This window comes from Homalodisca vitripennis, unplaced genomic scaffold (assembly GCF_021130785.1).
Source record: "Homalodisca vitripennis isolate AUS2020 unplaced genomic scaffold, UT_GWSS_2.1 ScUCBcl_976;HRSCAF=3990, whole genome shotgun sequence".
Taxonomy (NCBI): Eukaryota; Metazoa; Arthropoda; class Insecta; order Hemiptera; family Cicadellidae; genus Homalodisca; species Homalodisca vitripennis.
Genome location: NW_025777092.1, coordinates 8,196 through 30,456, shown reverse-complemented (window position 1 = coordinate 30,456; position 22,261 = coordinate 8,196). Strand labels below are relative to the sequence as shown.

General features: G+C 34.4%; 1 protein-coding gene across 1 annotated transcript; it reads left to right on the top strand.

The window, feature by feature from the left end:
* The first annotated feature begins 962 nt into the window (after positions 1-962).
* Positions 963-22,058, top strand: LOC124371131. The gene is made up of 3 exons (XM_046829445.1): positions 963-1,110; positions 16,999-17,432; positions 21,718-22,058. The coding sequence occupies exons 2-3, from the start codon at positions 17,026-17,028 to the stop codon at positions 21,971-21,973; spliced, it is 663 nt and encodes a 220-aa protein (XP_046685401.1). The 5' UTR covers positions 963-1,110; positions 16,999-17,025; the 3' UTR covers positions 21,974-22,058.
* The last annotated feature ends 203 nt before the right edge of the window (positions 22,059-22,261 follow it).

Below are 22,261 nucleotides of genomic sequence, written 5' to 3'. Positions count from 1 at the left end.
TTCCAAAAATTTGCCTATCAATGGAGCGCGTCGGTGATCAACAAAAATCTACTCTGGATGGAGCTCCCCGTCAATGATTTGCCTAAAGCAGGCTCGTTAAAACGAATGCATTGTAGCAATTATTTCAGCATTAATGTCTGGTTTGTTCTTGCTGCTTTAACAGAATGAGAGTTACAGGCATAGAGTGTGTCTTCAGTTCTCTATTCACAAATATTTTATTTCTATAATTCTCAGTTTTTGTTTTGCTTTGTATTGTTCAATTTTCCAACTATAAGTAAATGTTAGATTTATATACAATTGATATTTCATACGTATACAAAAGTCATACATAATTCATAGCTTTTAGCGATTTCTCTCTATTTTTTTCAACCAGGACAGACCATTCTGGTATTTTAACTTTTATAAAAACAATTAAAAACACAACAAAATTAGTTTTATCACCCCTATTGGATCAGTACCTAATTCGGCAGTATACAAGAAGACATGTAGGAAGCTTGAATTTGTGAACGTAGAATTTGTGATAAAATGAGGGCAGTTTTAAAGTATTTTGGCTGGTCATTTTGTTGAAATGGCAGGTTAACTGTCCTTTATGTAATTATGGACAATATCCACCCTAATTAATTACCATCAGCATGGAATCCTGAAATAATAAAAGTTTTATACACTTTTGATACTGTAGGTCTTGATCTTATTACTATATATGGAAAGGCCTAATGCATCATGTGATAAAATGAAACTAAACTACTCATGGCTGGTTGCCACTGAATTTGTAACTTTTAAAATTAGGTACTTAGTTTATAAATTTATCTCCAGGGTCAGTTTTAGACTTTTCAGAATGTCATATATGCATATAAAATATCTGCAGATACTGGTGACAGTAATGGTGCAGCCTTCTCTGCAGGAATGTTGACAGCCTGCTCTTATCAAGAATTCCAGACAATGGACACTTGTCTACGTGGCAGCTGGTGTTTGGCTGGAATGAGCTATGAGTAATGCAATGCAATCTGAGAGTTGGCAGCACTGATAAGACACACGGTGCAGTCTGACCTGTGAGGTGCTACTGAATCTCATAACATTTAAGTTTTATTAGCTGATCAGACGATATTACTTGTAAGTAAAACATATATTATTCTTTGGCCTGTTATAAGATGAGTAAATACTTAGAACTAGTTAGCATTTTTGTTACTATTCCAGGAATTGGCTTTAGTTTAAAGTGGGTGTGTCTTGCTTGGTACCATGATGTCTTCCTGAGTGAAGTTCTTCTATCTTGAAATATGTAAACCTGTTCTGTTTTACGTAATTAAGAGAATCATGTTTATTAATTGCAGTATTTAATAGTGTAGGTCTTTATTTTAGTTACTATTAACAATTAAAAATCAAAATATTACTTGAAATCACTAATGCAGACACCACATTTGGTTCTTCTACTTATTAAGGGATGATATACAGTGGCATAACTATGACTTGACTTGTTGGGGGGGGGGGGGTGGGGGGGGATGATTAATGTGATTGAAGAGTATATAACAGTGGAGGTATGGAATAAATCTAAATTTAAATTAATTAGATAGTCCTATTTCAAAGTAGAACATTTAAATAATGTATTTAAAACAAGTTGGGTTGCTGTTAAACATATTAAATTTGTTTTTACTTTTGGATGGAGTTCTACTCCCTTCATATCCCCTTAGCTATGCCACTGATCACCTATATTAAATATATAAGTAATATTAGAGCTGTTAAAGTAAATTTCATTTTTTTTAAGTATATAAAAATATATTATTGAAAGGTTCATAGACACGCTTTAAGAATACTACTTTTCATCATGATCTCAAAAAATTTAGGCTATTATCAAAGCAATAAACAAGCATTGAAATTCCAATTTGATAAAATTCTGCTGTATCAGACACACATAGTTCCCACAGTTTCTATGTCACCATCAAAGCATTTTGTTGTGAACCACTTTTCATTGTTGAAAACAAGTACTGTTGCTTGGTGTATTATCAAACTGTACGGTGGATGCAGAAACACCTTTCACTTAAAAGCATACAGTAATTAATGTATCATTGATAACTGGCAATTTCCCTTCTAGTTGGAAGCAGAGCGTGGTGGTTCCTCTGCCAAAGAATCTCAATCCTACCTTAGTTTCAGACTTTCGACCTATCTCAATCCTTCCTGTAATCTCCAAAATACTGGAAAAAGTTGTGGCAGAACAACTAGTCTTATATTTGGAATCTGAAGGATTACTTCCTGAAACACAGTCAGGATTTAGGCAGGGTTTTAGCACTTGCTCAGCACTTCTCAATGTCATTGATGAAATTATTTCAGCTAAAGATAAGGGCCTAGAGAGTATGATTACTTCCCTTGACTTCTCCCAAGCCTTTGACTCGGTGAATTTTGATTTGTTGCTAGCAAAGCTAAGATTTTACCAGTTTGATGATATCTCAGTTAGATGGTTTTCATCTTATTTGTCTGGGCGTACGCAACGTACAAAGGTAAACGGGAAGTTATCGACAGCACTTCCTAGGTTCGTCGGTGTTCCTCAAGGCAGTTGCTTAGGACCGATTCTCTTTCTTATATTCACAGCAGATTTGAAAGATCACTTAAGTCACTGTTCTTTGCATTCCTACGCGGATGATTCACAGCTACTGATTTCTTTTAAACCCTCAGAAACGGCTGAGGCTGTCCGTCATGTCAATACTGATTTAGTGAGTGTAAAGAAATGGTCAGACGATCATGGTTTGCTATTGAATTCTAATACATGTTCTGTGATGCTTGTAGACCGGATATCTTCGAGTAGTCAGTCAGTGAATAGCTGCGCTGAACGGTGTATATTTGTGGACGGTAAGCCTTTGATGGCAAGTAATAGTCTAAAGATTCTTGGTGTTACTATTGACCCCCAACTCGATTTTTCCAATCATGTCAAAGCTATATGTAAAACCGTGACAATGAGATTAAAGGCCCTTTACAGATTAAGCACAATTTTGCCAGAATCTTCCAAGCTGGAAATTGTTCGGTCAACAATATTTCCTGCTATACATTATGCTCTTCCAGCTTTTGCTTGTTGTCTGACTCAGGAAAATTTGATGATACTTACTCGTCTGCAGAACAGAGCACTGAGATTCGTTTACAATCTGAAAAAATTCGACCACATCAGCGAGTACAGATTAAATGCTAAGGTGTTGTCTATCATGGGTGTCTCCGACTTGCAAACCGTCAATCTGGTCCACAAAATTCTTCAGACGGGAAAACCTGAATACCTCAGGAATAAGCTGGTATTCAGGCAAGAAATTAATGTGCGTAGTACCCGTCAGAACAGCCTATTGCACCTACCAAAGACAAAGCTGGAAACGGGGAAAAAGGGTTTTAGTTACTTTGGACCAAAGAAATACAATGCTTTGCCACCCACTTTAAAAAGTTATAGCTGTAAGAAATTTAAGGGGAGTGTGAAGGTGGTGTTTGCCTAACCCATGCATATGCATCAGGTTAGTTTAGTTTTTATAGTTTAGTGTTTTACGTTTATCTTATGGTTTACGTTATTGTTCTCCATGTGTTCTATATGTCTGACAAGAGTTTTCATGAAAAACAGTTTTTGTACTGATGGACGCTTGCTAAATAAAGACCTTATTTATTTATTTATTTCATTCTTGCATGCTATTTGCCATATGTGGTCAGGGGTGGTCCTACACACCTGTACGATCTGTTCCACCACACGGGTGCCATTCAGGTAGTTGCACCAAATCTAAAGAAAGGTTTCAAATATACAATATAAAAATGTATATAACTTTAAAATTATATCTGTAACGACAGTTGAAAAGGACGACATCAGTTTAAGAAGGCCCTGGTAGACCTTAAAATAAGGATATAACTAACTTCGGATGAATATTAAGTGAAGAACATAAATTTCTTTAAAACAATTTATAAGTAAAAAAGTTTCCATTAGTTTCTTAATTCTAATGATCTTAAGATGAAACTAGTCCACTTCAATAGCACCATTGACGCAGCTTGGTGGCTGAGTTCTTGGGCAGTTATGATTACATTTAGGTACTTATTCAATCATAACCCAATTTCTTTTCATTGTGAAGATGTTTGCAAATGTCAAAGTTCTCTACAAATAAAACTCATAGGCACGTCTAGGATGACCAAATGGAGGAGTTACCACTACAAATTTGTTGTACCTCCCAGTCTAGCCAGAGGTACGGCATCACTCCCCTGGAATATGCTAATAATATTAAAAATTGTAAGTTTGAGAGCCATCTGAAAGCGTATTATTGTTTATTTTTGCTCTATCAAGACGGCTATAACTGAAGTCAAAATGTAACGTTTTGGAGACCGCCCGATAACAGAAAAGAATTCCAAGAAAGTGATGGCTATATCTTAAGAACTACACACATCTTCCACCTTTTACCTAAAATGTATACATTCTAAACTGGGCTTCTAGGATACACATCTTTTAGTTCAAAATATGGGCATGTATTTGTATTACTTCAATATAATTAAAATGTTTAATTACCAAATCATGCCAATCCTGGTAAAAAATATTGGGGTATAAATGGATTTATTCTTTTATAGAGGAGATATTTACTGTGTATACAACCCCAAAAATTTAGAGACATGAAATTACTGTTTGTTTTTTATTGCCACTGAGCAAATAATTTCCACTGCGTTTATTGTGCATGTTGTGACAGACGCTTGGAGATAAACAAATATTAACAAAGCAAATAAGAACTTCAAGTAGAATATTATTCACTAACTACATTATTGTTACTTTGGTCATCTAATTTTTTACAGAAAATTGTTGTCACAAAGTGTGACAGAAACACATTATAGCGATCTGTAAATAACAATCACTATAATTAATATACGTACACAAATATAAATTAACAAAAAATAAATATTTTGTTCGTTAGCAATTTTAATAGTCGTAAAAAAGACTAATGCCATATTAAATATTCGTTCGGTTACATTTTTAAACAAACTATTACAGGCATCAACCTGAGATCTTACAGGGGAGGCACGGTGTAGACAACATTTTTGTTAGTATTTCACATAACCAATTATACTTGTAATTTTTAGTAAGAAACTAACTTTATCACCAACTCTGACTGTATTCAAATCTAAATCCTTTTATTCCAGTAAGCAGGCCATTGTCCACTGTTCAATCTAAATATTTTCCATCATTATTATATTCAATTAATTTTTTTGTTTCACAGAATCCAGTTATTTGAATCTCTGGATGTATTCAGCTCTCTTAAAATCTCTCTGAAGAGGAGATTTTTGTTATATTCCTGTATCAAACAATACGTTTTGGAGTAATCCCCTTACTTGAATGCTTTGTTCAAATCTTCAGAACACTCAGGGTGTTTTCTCAACTGATTTGAAGATTAGTAAAGCTATCCTAATCCTAAAACTTTTTAATTTTAACCTTGATAGATTGAGGCTAATATTGATTACTCAAAATTCTTTTTAAGTATTAGAGAAAGTGGTACATTTCTGCACAACGTAAAATCTACTATGCATTACTGTAATACTAGTGGCACACCTAGAAATCTTATCTGGGGAGTGTCCTGAACACCTGAGATTCAGGGGTATAGAAAATCCACCAGATCAGTAGGGGAATCTGGAGGCCCTCCCTCGGGAATTTTGATATATAAGGTATAAGGTTTTTTGAAAGATTTGTTGAAAAATATTGTAAGGGGAAAGGAGCTAGTTCACACAGTGTCTTTAGTATTTTTAAAGATATTTCATCTACAACAATGGAGTTTTTTGTTTTAAATTGGAGATGATTTCCTTTATTTCTGTTATATTTGTATCTGAAAAGACATTGACTTTTTGTATTTGGTGTTTGGGCTGTAGGTTTATTGCTTTCTTCACAAAATTTGGATTTTTCCTCAGGGTTCTTCTGTTATATTTGCAAAGAATGAATTCATAGCTACGTTTTTTTGAAGTGAAAACTTCTTTAGGCGCGTTGAGCGTTTTGGTAGAGGGTAAAATCCTCGGTTCGCGTCACCGACATGCTAATGATACTAACCTGCATGAAAAAGTCAGTCTCGCTGTGTTTTTTAACCGTAGACTTGGCCGCGGACTACTAACCTGCATGAAAAAGTCAGTCTCGCTGTGTTTTTTAACCGTAGACTTGGCCGCGGACTACTAACCTGCATGAAAAAGTCAGTCTCGCTGTGTTAAAACTGTCCCGGCGGAGTATGAAAACAGACTGCGAAAATCAGTGACCTTTATGGCTTCCTCTCGCGATTTAAAAGTGAAGCCAATGTCGTACAATTCTGTAAGATGCGTCAAATTAAAGCCCTTAATATTGGCAATCTATTGGTTACATTTTTAAATATTAAAAAAATTTCGAAATAATTTTGATTATTGTTTACATTTTACATAGCGTTTACAATGACAAGAAAAAAGTAGTAAGCGAGGATTTTTTTTATTTTTTGGTCAGACAAAATTTGTCAGCGAGAAAGTTGTGTGAAAATAGATGAATATTTTTTTTTGTAATTTATCATTTTTTTATTGGATGTTTAGTTTAGCCTGTAGTAGCGTATGAAGTGATGAGTGAACGTTTCTGCCGGAACTGTAGTTGGCGCATTGGCTCACTGATACCGTATTAACTCAATAAATTAGTTTATTGTGCAATAAAAATACCTTTACGAAAGAACCAAGTTAATTTAACTAATTTATTAGTTTTAAAAATATTGTGGGTTTAATTGTTATTGCAATTATATACTTTATCCGTAAGTAAAGTTAAATTGACCACGTGGGAAGTTCAAAAGTGAGTATGAAACATATTAATATTTTTATACAGATAAATGAATAATGAAAACAACGAATATATTTTTAAACATTTTTAATATTTGTACGAATATTTGTATTTAAAATTTAGCATTATTCATTTTAATTATGTTTTTAATATTTAACCTCTTCATCATGAAATGAGTATTATTACGGTATAAGATTTATCTTACTAGCGTGGTAAAATAGATTTCTAGTTATTTGATAATATTTTTTCGTGGATTTTAAAATTGGAAAATTAAAAACGCGTCACATTTACAATTACAGATGTACTGCTACTATAACGTATTGTTAATTACTCTCAACTTAATAGTTCCGTTTTCACTTCTATCGGCAGTCCCACGACTGCTACTGTTTTTTGGACTAAATATCAAATCTTCGTTTATTTGTAGTTAAGAGTTCTGTTATCCTTTTCTCTTTGTTTCGAGCATTGTTTATCACCCCACACTGCCTTTGATTTGTTTCCTACTCTATCTATATAGTTATTTTATGCCTGTTGTCTGAGCACCTTTAGTCTTTTGTTATAGCTTTTCTACTTTGTATTATGTTCTTCTTTATCAGTATGATGACTTTGAGTTATATGTAATTATTTTTTAGTCTAAATGCTTTCTTGCCTACAAATAGTTTTTATTTGCCTTTTCGGGTCTGGTTCGATTACTTCACCAACATTAGTTTAGTTTTTATATAAGAGGGTCGTTGGCCAAACGATCAGTGGTGTAATCGGACCGATTTATTCGATAAAGTAAAACATAATCTAAAAAGGTTGTTGGCCCAACGAACTTTATTTTGCAATTTAAACAGTCAATTTACAATAAAGGTTTGTTGGCCCAATGACCTGAAATTTACTTACAAATACTAATAGCTTATATGGTTCGTTGGGCCAACGGCCCTATTGCAGTAACAAGTAAAATTGTAGAATACAGGTTCGATTACACCACTGTTCGTTGGGCCAACAACCCGCTTTATAATTTATAGAGTTTCAATTAGTCCACTGGGTCGTTGGCCCAATGATCCGGTCAAATAAAACATTGCATTTCAAATGAAAAGGGTTGATTACTCCACTGACCGATTACTCCACTATGGTCAAGGACAGGCGGCACGGCATCCACTCCTCCTGCACTATAGTAATTTTATCTGCATTATGTGTGTGAATGCATTTTATGAAAATATAATTATTATAAATTATATATTAATGAAATGCAGGTATGAGGTAACTTGTACATTATTATTTTTTAGTCGATAAAGAACATACTACATTTATTGGTTAATATAAATGTAATATATTTTTAGTTCCCATTTCTTCTACATCAATGATGTGACTAAAGACACACACACAAACGTATATATATATATTAAATTCGGCTATTGCCATTTATACAGATTTAATTAATGTAAACAAAAAGTCGTTTGACAGGTATTTGGTCTTCCGATCATATGTTAGTTTGGTTATTTAAACGCATATGTGACAGATATGGCCAAATACAAAATAATTGAATCGTAAAAAGTGAGGGCTCTGTGGTGTAATGATAGCACATTCACCCGGCAAGTGAGAGATCCGGGTTCGAGTCCCGGCGGAGCAAGTACTTTTTGTGATTCAATGTTTATTGAAAAAATTAAATTCGGCTATTGCCATTTGTACAGATTTAATTAATGTAAACAAAAAGTCGTTTGACAGGTATTTGGTCTTCCGATCATATGTTAGTTTGGTTATTTAAACGCATATGTGACAGATATGGCCAAATACAAAATAATTGAAACGTAAAAAGTGAGGGCTCTGTGGTGTAATGATAGCACATTCACCCGGCAAGTGAGAGATCCGGGTTCGAGTCCCGGCGGAGCAAGTACTTTTTGTGATTCAATGATTATTGAAAAAATTAAATTCGGCTATTGCCATTTATACAGATTTAATTAATGTAAACAAAAAGTCGTTTGACAGGTATTTGGTCTTCCGATCATATGTTAGTTTGGTTATTTAAACGCATATGTGACAGATATGGCCAAATACAAAATAATTGAATCGTAAAAAGTGAGGGCTCTGTGGTGTAATGATAGCACATTCACCCGGCAAGTGAGAGATCCGGGTTCGAGTCCCGGCGGAGCAAGTATTTTTTGTGATTCAATGTTTATTGAAAAAATTAAATTCGGCTATTGCCATTTGTACAGATTTAATTAATGTAAACTAAAAGTCGTTTGACAGGTATTTGGTCTTCCGATCATATGTTAGTTTGGTTATTTAAACGCATATGTGACAGATATGGCCAAATACAAAATAATTGAATCGTAAAAAGTGAGGGCTCTGTGGTGTAATGATAGCACATTCACCCGGCAAGTGAGAGATCCGGGTTCGAGTCCCGGCGGAGCAAGTACTTTTTGTGATTCAATGTTTATTGAAAAAATTAAATTCGGCTATTGCCATTTATACAGATTTAATTAATGTAAACAAAAAGTCGTTTGACAGGTATTTGGTCTTCCGATCATATGTTAGTTTGGTTATTTAAACGCATATGTGACAGATATGGCCAAATACAAAATAATTGAATCGTAAAAAGTGAGGGCTCTGTGGTGTAATGATAGCACATTCACCCGGCAAGTGAGAGATCCGGGTTCGAGTCCCGGCGGAGCAAGTACTTTTTGTGATTCAATGTTTATTGAAAAAATTAAATTCGGCTATTGCCATTTGTACAGATTTAATTAATGTAAACAAAAAGTCGTTTGACAGGTATTTGGTCTTCCGATCATATGTTAGTTTGGTTATTTAAACGCATATGTGACAGATATGGCCAAATACAAAATAATTGAATCGTAAAAAAGTGAGGGCTCTGTGGTGTAATGATAGCACATTCACCCGGCAAGTGAGAGATCCGGGTTCGAGTCCCGGCGGAGCAAGTACTTTTTGTGATTCAATGTTTATTGAAAAAATTAAATTCGGCTATTGCCATTTATACAGATTTAATTAATGTAAACAAAAAGTCGTTTGACAGGTATTTGGTCTTCCGATCATATGTTAGTTTGGTTATTTAAACGCATATGTGACAGATATGGCCAAATACAAAATAATTGAATCGTAAAAAGTGAGGGCTCTGTGGTGTAATGATAGCACATTCACCCGGCAAGTGAGAGATCCGGGTTCGAGTCCCGGCGGAGCAAGTACTTTTTGTGATTCAATGTTTATTGAAAAAATTAAATTCGGCTATTGCCATTTGTACAGATTTAATTAATGTAAACAAAAAGTCGTTTGACAGGTATTTGGTCTTCCGATCATATGTTAGTTTGGTTATTTAAACGCATATGTGACAGATATGGCCAAATACAAAAATAATTGAATCGTAAAAAGTGAGGGCTCTGTGGTGTAATGATAGCACATTCACCCGGCAAGTGAGAGATCCGGGTTCGAGTCCCGGCGGAGCAAGTACTTTTTGTGATTCAATGTTTATTGAAAAAATTAAATTCGGCTATTGCCATTTGTACAGATTTAATTAATGTAAACTAAAAGTCGTTTGACAGGTATTTGGTCTTCCGATCATATGTTAGTTTGGTTATTTAAACGCATATGTGACAGATATGGCCAAATACAAAATAATTGAATCGTAAAAAGTGAGGGCTCTGTGGTGTAATGATAGCACATTCACCCGGCAAGTGAGAGATCCGGGTTCGAGTCCCGGCGGAGCAAGTACTTTTTGTGATTCAATGTTTATTGAAAAAATTAAATTCGGCTATTGCTATTTATACAGATTTAATTAATGTAAACAAAAAGTCGTTTGACAGGTATTTGGTCTTCCGATCATATGTTAGTTTGGTTATTTAAACGCATATGTGACAGATATGGCCAAATACAAAATAATTGAATCGTAAAAAGTGAGGGCTCTGTGGTGTAATGATAGCACATTCACCCGGCAAGTGAGAGATCCGGGTTCGAGTCCCGGCAGAGCAAGTACTTTTTGTGATTCAATGTTTATTGAAAAAATTAAATTCGGCTATTGCCATTTGTACAGATTTAATTAATGTAAACAAAAAGTCGTTTGACAGGTATTTGGTCTTCCGATCATATGTTAGTTTGGTTATTTAAACGCATATGTGACAGATATGGCCAAATACAAAATAATTGAAACGTAAAAAGTGAGGGCTCTGTGGTGTAATGATAGCACATTCACCCGGCAAGTGAGAGATCCGGGTTCGAGTCCCGGCGGAGCAAGTACTTTTTGTGATTCAATGATTATTGAAAAAATTAAATTCGGCTATTGCCATTTATACAGATTTAATTAATGTAAACAAAAAGTCGTTTGACAGGTATTTGGTCTTCCGATCATATGTTAGTTTGGTTATTTAAACGCATATGTGACAGATATGGCCAAATACAAAATAATTGAATCGTAAAAAGTGAGGGCTCTGTGGTGTAATGATAGCACATTCACCCGGCAAGTGAGAGATCCGGGTTCGAGTCCCGGCGGAGCAAGTATTTTTTGTGATTCAATGTTTATTGAAAAAATTATATATATATATGTATATATATATATATATATATATATATATATATGTATACAGGGTGTATATTATGTCTGGAAACACCCAAATATATCCTTTAATAATTTAAATATAAATTTGAAACCTCTTACAATCGTGATAGAGATTGGGCATCTACTTTTTGGAACAATGTTTTGTTATGTCACACCAACGGGGGACGTCCTGCCGGGGGTATCGTGAATATTCTTAATGGAAGCCTATACCTTGTGATACATAATTTTAAAGGTAATAGCTTACTGAATTGAATGCCACAAACCGCATCTCAAAGGAATTATTCTATCAGAAAATAGAGCATTTTTAGTATTGAAAATTTACTGATGTTCAACAATGTAATTTTAACATGGTTCTTGCCACAAAATGTGTTACACTAATTTTTTAGCATTTTTTAAATGTTCAATTAAAATAAAATAAACAATTTATTTTTAAGCTGGTTTCATTAGTACAAATTTACCAGTTTTTATTACAATGAATAAAACTTATGAGTAACTTTCTCTGATTACTTATGAATCTGTACTTGGTGTTTTCCAGTCAGCAGGAAGGTTTAAAGAGACAAAGGTCACTAGCCTATGAGAAACATTATTGTGTTATTAATCATCTGGTCTACAGGTTTCAGTTTGTTGAGCATGGAGCTTTCACTAGACAGGTCTAAGCTTGGGAATTACAAATGGACAAAGGTCATATCATTCCTGTCGAGTTAATCAGTGTCTCTGAAGCATTGCTGTCAACAAGTTATCTAATTACAGTAGTTCAGTTTTTATTTGGCATTTTAATGGAATTGTCTGAAAGAGAACGAATTACTCTGTTGATGATGCGAGGATATGGCGATCGTCAAAGATCTTATCGGGAAGTTTGTAATTTGTTTAATGACACTTTCCCAGAAAGGAATCCCATAAGTGTTTCAACAATATCAAAAACTATTGAGCGTTTTGAAATGACAGGGAGTGTACGTAATCAACCAAAGTCGGGTAGGATACAATCTGCAACAGATGAAGAACATGCACTAGATGTTTTGCAAACATTTATTGAAGACCCACATACATCGCTCAGAAAAGCTGCACAGCAACATGATATGCACCCTATGTCTGTGAGTAAGATTTTGAAAATTAATAAATACAAACCATTTAAAGTTCATTTAGTCCAACAGTTAAGTGAGGATGATTACGACAGAAGAGTTGAGTTTTGTGAACTTGTGATGCGCAAATGTGATGACAATAGAGATTTTCTGACCAACATACTATTTTCTGATGAGGCAACTTTTTTCCTAAATGGCAATGTTAACAGGCACAATTGCCGTTACTGGGCTAGTGAAAACCCACATTGGATTACTGAGTCCCATTCACAGCAACCACAAAAACTGAACGTATGGTGTGGAATTTTAGGTAACAAAATTGTTGGAACCCTTTTTCATCAATGGAAATTTAAATGCCGAACTTTACTACAATATGCTCCAAAATGAAATAATCCCAGCTATTCAAATTGCATCAGGAGAATACTTTGATAATGTATGGTTTCAGCAGGATGGTGCTCCACCCCATTATGGGAGACAGGTAAGAGAGTATTTGGATTTAAGGTTTCCTCATAAATGGATTGGCCGAAGAGGAGAAATCGAATGGCCTCCAAGATCTCCGGATTTGTCACCAATCGATTATTTCCTATGGGGTCATTTAAAATCCAATGTTTATAGAAGAAAGCCTCATAATTTGGAAGACCTAAGAAACAGGATTATAGAGGAGATTGCTTTGATAACTGAAGAAATGTTAGGCAACTCTGTCGAATCATTTTACACAAGATTGGCTCATTGTCAAACCGTAGAAGGAACACAGTTCGAACAATTGCTTTGACACCAAATGCAGGTAAAACGTTTGTTGTAAGACTTTTCTAACAGCATACATTATTTTTTATTTGTAATAAGAAATCAATAACATAAGTATTTCCATAATTGTACTGTAATAAAAACTGGCAAATTTGTGCTAATAGAACCAGCTTAAAATGAAATTTTTGTTTTATTTAATTGAACATTTAAAAAAATGCTAAAAAATTAGTGTAACACATTTTGTGGCAAGAACCATGTTAAAATTACATTGTTGAACATCAGTAAATTTTCAATACTAAAAATGCTCTATTTTCTGATAGAATAATTCCCTTGAGATGCGGTTTGTGGCATTCAATTCAGTAAGCTATTACCTTTAAAATTATGTATCACAAGGTATAGGCTTCCATTAAGAATATTCACGATACCCTCGGCAGGACGTCCCCCGTTGGTGTGACATAACAAAACATTGTTCCAAAAAGTAGATGCCCAATCTCTATCACGATTGTAAGAGGTTTCAAATTTATATTTAAATTATTAAAAGATATATTTGGGTGTTTCCAGACATAATATACACCCTGTATAATTTGTATAAACGGCAATAGCCTGATTTAATTCAAACTACATTAGTATCGATTGTTGATCATGTACATATACACGTACAAGGAAAAAAAACTGGCCAATTCTCTTCAAAAAAGCCGTTTTATAATGTTCTGAAGCATTTACACATTTTCGTGAATCTGGTACATTTCTTCAGATGGATATAAACTACATTTATAGCAAATATTAAAGAAAACTATATCAATATGTTGCCAACTTTAAAATAGAAGCCCCTGATGAAGTAATGTTGATTGTTACATTACATTATCTTATAACGGAAATTCTATATGAGGTAATCTAAAAAACGTAATGCAACTGTTAGATGCTATAATTATAATAGTGTAATTTGTGGTACTACATTAGAAATACAATATTATTAGACATGTCGCAAAAAGTTTCACATGCAACTGACCACTACTAGAGCTTTAATTTCCCATAAGTTCAAGATTATTCTTTTCATGGTGTCTTCGTCAGTTTCCTTCTAAGTTGAAAAATGTAAACTTCAATTTCTATCTCAGAGACAAACCTTGTTATAATTATTAATAGTTTTAATTTGAAATAAAAGTTTTCTTTGGCGTCTTCGTTGTAGCTTTTTACGCTGTGGTGGCCGATGAGAATAGTGACAACTGTCGACCGTAACATGAAGTCGCAGTCAACAAGTTTATTTACATGATTTTATTCAGTTTTCACTGAGCCTGGTGGTTTTCTTTCAGTTAATTAACATCATAATATAGTACAAGAATTAGTTCTTCGTTTACATGGCCTGGTGTCGTAACCAACTATTTCGGTCTAACCATGGAAAGCTGGCCTGTCACAATATTGTTCAGGTTTAAGATCTCTTGCCTGAATACAGTTCCTCACAGCAGAACCGATACATTGTAAGAATTTAATTGCTTAAGCAACATTTCGACGTGGTGTAAACTGCACAACTTAGATGTTACTAAATCATATGGCTCGTGTTTTAGTATTTAAGGTTATTATAATTATATTAACAACTACTGAGAAGTGTTCTATGATATTTTTAAAATTTTCACACACACACACACACACACACACACACACATATATATATATATATATATATATATATATATATACATATATGTGTGTGTGTGAAAATTTATAATTGATACTAAATATACAGTTATAACTACAGTTAGAAGCATAATTTACATATTTTATGGTGTTTGACATTTTACACAAGTTATTAACACATTATTACACAATAATGCAATTTTGAACGACGGTTATGTACACATAACCACTCAAACTACAGTTCGATGGATGAACCACTTTCACTTAAAGATATTTTGTAATCATTTGAATTTGCAATCTTAAATCTATTTTAATTATTTCTAAACTTGTAAAACATATGCGTCTAAGAACATTTACGGAATTTCAATACGTTTCTCCGACTTCTTAATAACCAAACAAAATATAACTATCAACGAATTTTAATAATCTAATGTTTGTTTACATATGAAACCACTTATACTTTATATCAACCTTGTTATATAAGTATTAAAAAGGTACTGATAAAAACAAAATGTCATCTTATAATAGGATTTGTGGATACTAATACTGATATAATACTAAATACACCTACTAATATTTATATCTTTAATTTTTAGTATTTAATATTTATAGGGTTACTTTATCAGTTACGAAATATTTTCTGCATACATTAGTATCTAGAGAACAAAACTAAAACAACATATTAACTGGAGTGCTAAAAAAGTAAAACATTGTCTTGCAAGAGGGCTTAGAAGGAGACGGAGAATGAAGTAGTGGACTAATCGACCCTCTGTCCGCTTTCGTGAGCTAATGCAGCGGCGTGGGTCGTTGGGCTAACGCCTGGTAGTGTAATCAGCCCTCTTCTGAACATCGTAGAATTAATTTAATTTAGGTTCGTTAGCCCAACGACCCCCTTCAAATATTATTGCTTAATATTAATTCATGGTCCAATTACACCACTGATCGTTGGCCCAACGAACCTATACCAGTAAATGAAAAGTATAAGGTTCGTTGGACCAACGACCCTATATTTACAATTTACAGAAATGAAACAAATAGGGTCGTTGGGCCAACGAACCAGTGGAGTAATCGAATCTCTATACATCTGTAAAATAGGTTGTTGGGCCAACGACCCTCTGAAAAAATTTCATTTCTTCCAGGAGGGTAGGTGGGCCAACGATCAGTGGAGTAATCAAACCATCCCGGCCTTTTCTACTTCTAGGGGTACTCTGCATCTATTGCTTGTGAAAGGGTATTTATAAATATATTGGCTGCCTCATTAGTTGGGGCTTTAACCAGATCACCCCATGACTCATTTTAAAGAAGCTATTTAAGTTCATCCAGATTTTCTAGGTGCAATATTATACACACTAAATCAAAATGACTAAAAATCTGAATGAACTTAAGTGCAAGAAGCAGTTAAAATGGCTATCACTGGAAGCAGACTTAAACAAATTCAATATACAATACTGCAAAATATTGTAAAAAATGTTTAAATAAAAATGAAAGTTTGTAAATAAACAGAGGTGGGTGTAAGGACTTAATGGAAAGTATTGTTTGAAAAAAATATTTAATAGTTTATTTAGCATAAGAAATCAGAGATAGGAACATTACAATATGCCATCTAAGATTCTTCTTCCTAATCTGTTTGAATTAACTCACAATAAGTAACACAAACAACAGTCAGTAAGTTATGGTTGTATTTTATTGTTAGTTGTTTTATGAAATAAGCATCATTTCAGGATATCTGTAGTAAATTATATGCAAAGTAACAATCAATTAAATATTACAGTACAAAATCATAATTGTAGGAAACCAAACTTTAGACAGAATCCACTGTGTAGGATTTTGAAGAAATATACACCGTACAGTCGAACTTGAATAATTAGAAGCTTAAGGGACTATTTAAAACATTCAAGTTATCCAACATTTAAAATTATACAACTTTATAAAATTGTATAGGAATGTCAAGGGATCAAAAAAATTTCACAATATACAAAATTCTGAATTAAAAGACATTTAAATTATCCAAGTTTGACTGCATTTATAAGTATAAACTATGAATACTAGTTCACTTTATAAGCATGTTGTAAAGGACATTAACTCATAAGTGGGTTTATTTGCCATATCAATATGGTCTGTCTCAAATATTTAAAATATCCAAGTATAACATTCTTATAAAAGATATATCTGTATATTTTATGTAAAATGTTTTTAATAGATAAAATGTTATGTTTTTATATTAATTTGCTTTGCAACAGATCACGAAGAACGTTGAATCAAAGTCAATGGATCCCAATCAGGACCTGTCTGGTACAAAACCAGAGTCGCTGGAACCCAATCAGGACCAGTCTGGTACAAAACTAGAGTCGCTGGGACCCAATCAGGACCAGTCTGGTACAAAACCAGAGTCGCTGGAACCCAATCAGGACCAGTCTGGTACAAAACCAGAGTCGCTGGGACCCAATCAGGACCAGTCTGGTACAAAACCAGAGTCGCTGGAACCCAATCAGGACCAGTCTGGCACAAGTCCAGAGTCACTGGAACCCAATCAGGACCAGTCTGACACAACTCCAGAGTCACTGGAACCCAATCAGGACCAGTCTGATACAACTCCAGAGTCACTTGAACCCAATCAGGAACAGTTTGGCACAAGTTCTCATACATCCAATGGTTCCCTAGCCTCAAACAGCAGGTATCAACATAAATCTTCAATTAGCTTTATGTTTTAACCCTTTCACTACCACTTTTCAATTTTTGAAATTTTGATTTTAATTAATTCGTTATATCAAATTATGCAAGAAATATTTTTTTCTGATTTTTTTTTCTAACGTTTACTATTTTTTACAGACGTTTTTTAATTTTTTTTGCTGGGACATATGTGTCCCAGTGGTATATGAACACGGGACACATATGTCCCACTGGTAGTATACACAAGTATGTAATTGGTAACAATAAGGTAAATAATAATTAGTAATTTATTCAAACACATGTTTATTACAACAAATAAAAAGAAAAATCAATTCCAATAAATTGCACAAATACGTGAAGAGATACATTTTACATAATTAAGTGTGATATATTGAAAAAAAACACGTTTTAACAAAGTGGGAGGTCACATTCTGCGCACATGGTTTTTGTTCGTTTTTCTGTCTGGTGATCCGAGCAGCGCTTGCATCTTCTTCTGGTCTGTCCTTCCACAGGCAAATGAGTACCGACGTTTGACATTGTTTTCACTCTCTTTGATGTTCTTCCAATGCTAGCTCTTCTTTTGACTGAAGTATTTGTTGATCCTTCGGCGAGCAGCTGTTCCGCTAGAGGCACCATGAACGTCAGAAGAGACGTTTTCCTGTGTTGAACTTCTTGGTGCAAAATCCATGCGTTGACAACTGATGTTAGAAGAAGTTTATAGAACACCTTTTTCCACCATTTTTTTGACTTCCTATCAAAATCGTACACACCTACTTTTTGATCAGAAATATCAACTCCTCCCATTATTTCATTGTATAAAGCAATAGCTTCAGGGCATGTAACATCCTTTCTTTCTCCATTTTGTTGCATTCTCTTGACTGTTGTCACAGTGTCTGAGTGTAAGTTACTCAGGACAACAAACTGCTTAGAATCCTTCCATGACACTGCTACTACACCTTCCTTACAACATAAAAATTCACTCTCATATTTTTTTAAGTTTATTTTCAAACTTAGGCACATTTACCCTGTTCCCGATGCAAGTTGCGACACTAGGATGGCGTGTTTCACATAACAATTTGACCGAGGTGAAAAAACGATCAAATGACAGCACAACTTCTTCCTTGTCACCTCTTACAGTTGACGAAAGTTTGCCCACAACTCTTTCACCTAATGAACCGTCCACATTTTCAAGATCTTTACCTGCATAAACATTGAAGTCATAGCAATAGCCAGTGTCAGAATCGCACCTTTCCCATATTTTTATGCCCCTCTTTATGGGTTTCAAGGGAACATATTGTTTCATGGTCGACCTACCCTTGAACTTAGCCATTGATTCATCAATGCTTTGAAATGTTGCTTCTGTTCTTGCCTTAGGAAAAGTATGTTTCAAACAAGAAACTAATTCATCTACATAATAAGTCTTGGTAGCATTCTCAGGTTTGTTTGGCAGGTTGAAGTACAGCTTCGACATCAACAACTGAAACCTGTTCCTTGATATAGCTTTCTTTATAGCTACATTTCCCATGGATTCTTGCATGGATCAGTAGTCAGATATGTTTTGGTAAGCGATTGTAGCACATGATGAGAACGCAGCCTATTACAACCATTATTTCATGATAATTTGTCTTAGCTATATTTTTTTTTCTTTTGTTTTTGTAGTATGTATAATCTTTCATTTGTGCAGTGCGATATGTACATAAAAAGGCTTTTAGGGAAAACTTCCAAAAATACTGTCATTTCCTTTGAACCTCTGTTGATTTTAGCTAAAATTATAGGCCTAACTTTTATTGGCAAGGATTTTCTAGGTTTTAAAAGTTTGTTTTACCTTATTCCAAATGATTTTTGGTCTCTCGTTACCTACAGGCTTATTTTTACCTAGTTCCGTTCTATTCTTCTTGTTAGTTTTCGGCTGGGTACCCGTTCTTTCACCAGAATCTGCAGTGGCCTGATGACTGTTATCAGCAGTGTCCGGCTGGTTGCTAGTTCCCTCGCCAGGATCATTAGAAACCTGCCCACCGTCATCAGCATCATCAGGTTTTTGAGCAGCTGGATTTTCAGAAGCGTCATCACTTTTTTCGGAAGAATCAGATTGGTGAACGTCATTATCACTGTCAGCAAAAAACTGTTCACATTTCACTTTCAGAACAGTCAGAAGGTTTATAGTCAGGGGTCTTTGTCGCTATCATACATCAAATCACCTTCCGAAGGTCTATCAGGTTCACTTGAAGGAAACTCTAGCAAACTACTTATGTCTTTACTATTTAAATGCGACATGGTCCTACACTACCACTGGGACGTATATGTCCCGCACTGAAACACCACTGGGACACCTGTGTCCCAGCACAAAAAAGACAAGAATATGGCAAATTAAACAAGTTTCACTGAAATAAATCAATAAACAAATTGATTGTATATACAGTACGGTTATCTGTAGCTATTAGGGACAAAAAATAACTCACTATATTGAATTAAACAGTCACTAGCAAAAACAACAACACCATAACCTCAAAAGTGCAACCACATGGTCAGAACAAAACAACAGTGAAATAAAAACTGAGTGCTCCAGCAAGTTATTGTGCCAATACAGCAAAGTGAAAATACCCACCTGTAGTGACTATTACAAAATTGCCCTCAAATTTAGCATCATTTAGTGTCCATATTTTTTTTTATTCTCTCGGGACATGTGTGTCCCAGTGGTAGTGAAAGGGTTAAGTGTTATAAAGGTGTTTCCACAAAGTTAAAATTTTATATATAAGGGGGAAAAAACATTACTTAAGATAGAAATTAAGTGCATTATTTTAATAGGTCAATTTGTGTTTTACAGAAAAACAAAAATGTGTGAATTTTCTGTAAGTGTATTGCGGGTATTTAAGGGTATACAGCTATCATAAAAATATACCCTATTATTATGCTACAAAACTATTAATATGCTATTTATTGTTATTGATTATTTTTATGCCGGTATTATGCCAGTAAAAAGATACATTTCTCTTTGATCCTCGTGGGTTGCCCCTTACTCAGACAATTTTACCAGGTTCGAGCTGGGCCCCACCACATGTTTATTTGAAGGGACTGTGTGGTACCTAATTGAACGGACGGTGTGGTGTTAGGACATGAGGGGGCCCAGCTGAATATCTTTTCGGGCCCACCAAACCTTGGTACAGCCCTGGTTGAGGGGAAGTAGTTATAATCTAGATAATCCTCCTATTTTTCTACTGTGTTTACTTATAAGCCAAAATCAATTCGTAATAGTGATAGATCTAGGGGAGGGGCCATATTGGCCCCCTCCAAATTTTGGAAAAAAACTTAAATCACTCTCATATTGTTACCATACTTAAAAAGGTCATCTTATCTTTATAAAATAAACTGTGAGTATGGGTAGGACTTTTTCTAAACATTTTTTTTTTTTTGTATCAAAATGTAAAACTTTCTGGCACAGTAATGTTAATATTAACTTAGTTTAACATTTGCATTCCAAGTTAAAATTTTTACAAACTTATTTTAACATCTTTTTTTGCTAAGTTCGCTCCAAAGAGCAATATTTATATTTACTTTACTAAACACTAAATTTTATAAGATCTTAATCTTTTAACTGCCACAATTGAGATATATTGTGTAATACTTGCTAGTTCTGCACTCAACCATCACACCTGAGTAACATAATTTGTTATTCATCACTTGCTTTGTTTCTGTGATGATAAATGGTGTATTATCATGTTTGTTTTATTAGTTGGGGTTCCTATTAGGTTGTGAACGAGAAGGGTATTGCTATACTCATTGCACATCATGTTTTGGCTGATTTAAAAGCATCATTTGCACTGTACACTCCTTCTCTAACAGACTTCTCTTTTGTTGTTGATTATAGATATCAATTTGCTTTTCTAATGTTGAGATAGGATTCAAGTCTACAATGCTGTGTTTCAGCTCAATGAGTTTATCATCAGTTGGACCTTCACACCATGATGTTAGCTCAATGTTGAGACACTGTACGATTCAAGTCTGGATTCAATGCTGTGTATCAGCTCAATGATTTTCTCATCCGGTTGGACCTTCACATCACTACCTTAGAACAATTTTGAAATAGGATTCAAGTCTGCATATTTGTGTTTCGTCTCAATGAATTCATCACCAACTGGATCTAAACATCATGCCCTAGCTCACTGATGAGACAGGATTCAAGTCTGCATATTTGTGTTTCGTCTCAATGAATTTATCATCAGCTAGATCTAAACATCATGACCTTAGCTCAATGATGAGATAGGATTCAAGTCTGCTATGTTGTGTTTCAGCCCAGTTGGAGCTTCATGTTACGGCCCTCAACTAGGACAAGTGGATGAACCACCAACTCCCACATTCCCAAGGCCTATAGAACAACTTCGAGCTGAAGTGCAATTCCTGGAGCCAATAATGTTCACACCTCTCTTAATAGAAGAATTGCTAATGTACCTTCCATATATACGAGGCAACCCATATGTTAGGATATACGAGGTACCAAGAGACCGGTTTTGGCGAATGCTGCGGCGCAGGCGCTTTAATCGTCTTTAAGCATCTTAAGCGTCCAATAATATCTTAAACTACTGGAAGGGAATAGTCCCTTCGGTGAACCATTGTTTGACTATATACATTACGAATTTTTTGCCTCAACCTTATGCATCCAAATATAAATACAATACCTACTCTCCCTTTGGAAAAATATTTCTCTATGAATAGCATTGTAATGTAATACAGCTCAGGTTTAATTTTATTAAAAATATATGCTTTATAACAAATATGTATTGAAGTGTAACTAACAACACATAGAAAGTGACATGTACTGCTTGTAACATTTAGAAG

Bases quoted from the DNA above. Each gene is read 5' to 3' on its own strand.
- LOC124371131 (XM_046829445.1), top strand. From the start codon at position 17,026: ATGGATCCCAATCAGGACCTGTCTGGTACAAAACCAGAGTCGCTGGAA. The intron at 17,433-21,717 runs GTATCAACATAA...GTTGTGTTTCAG, and splicing joins TCCCTAGCCTCAAACAGCAG to CCCAGTTGGAGCTTCATGTT.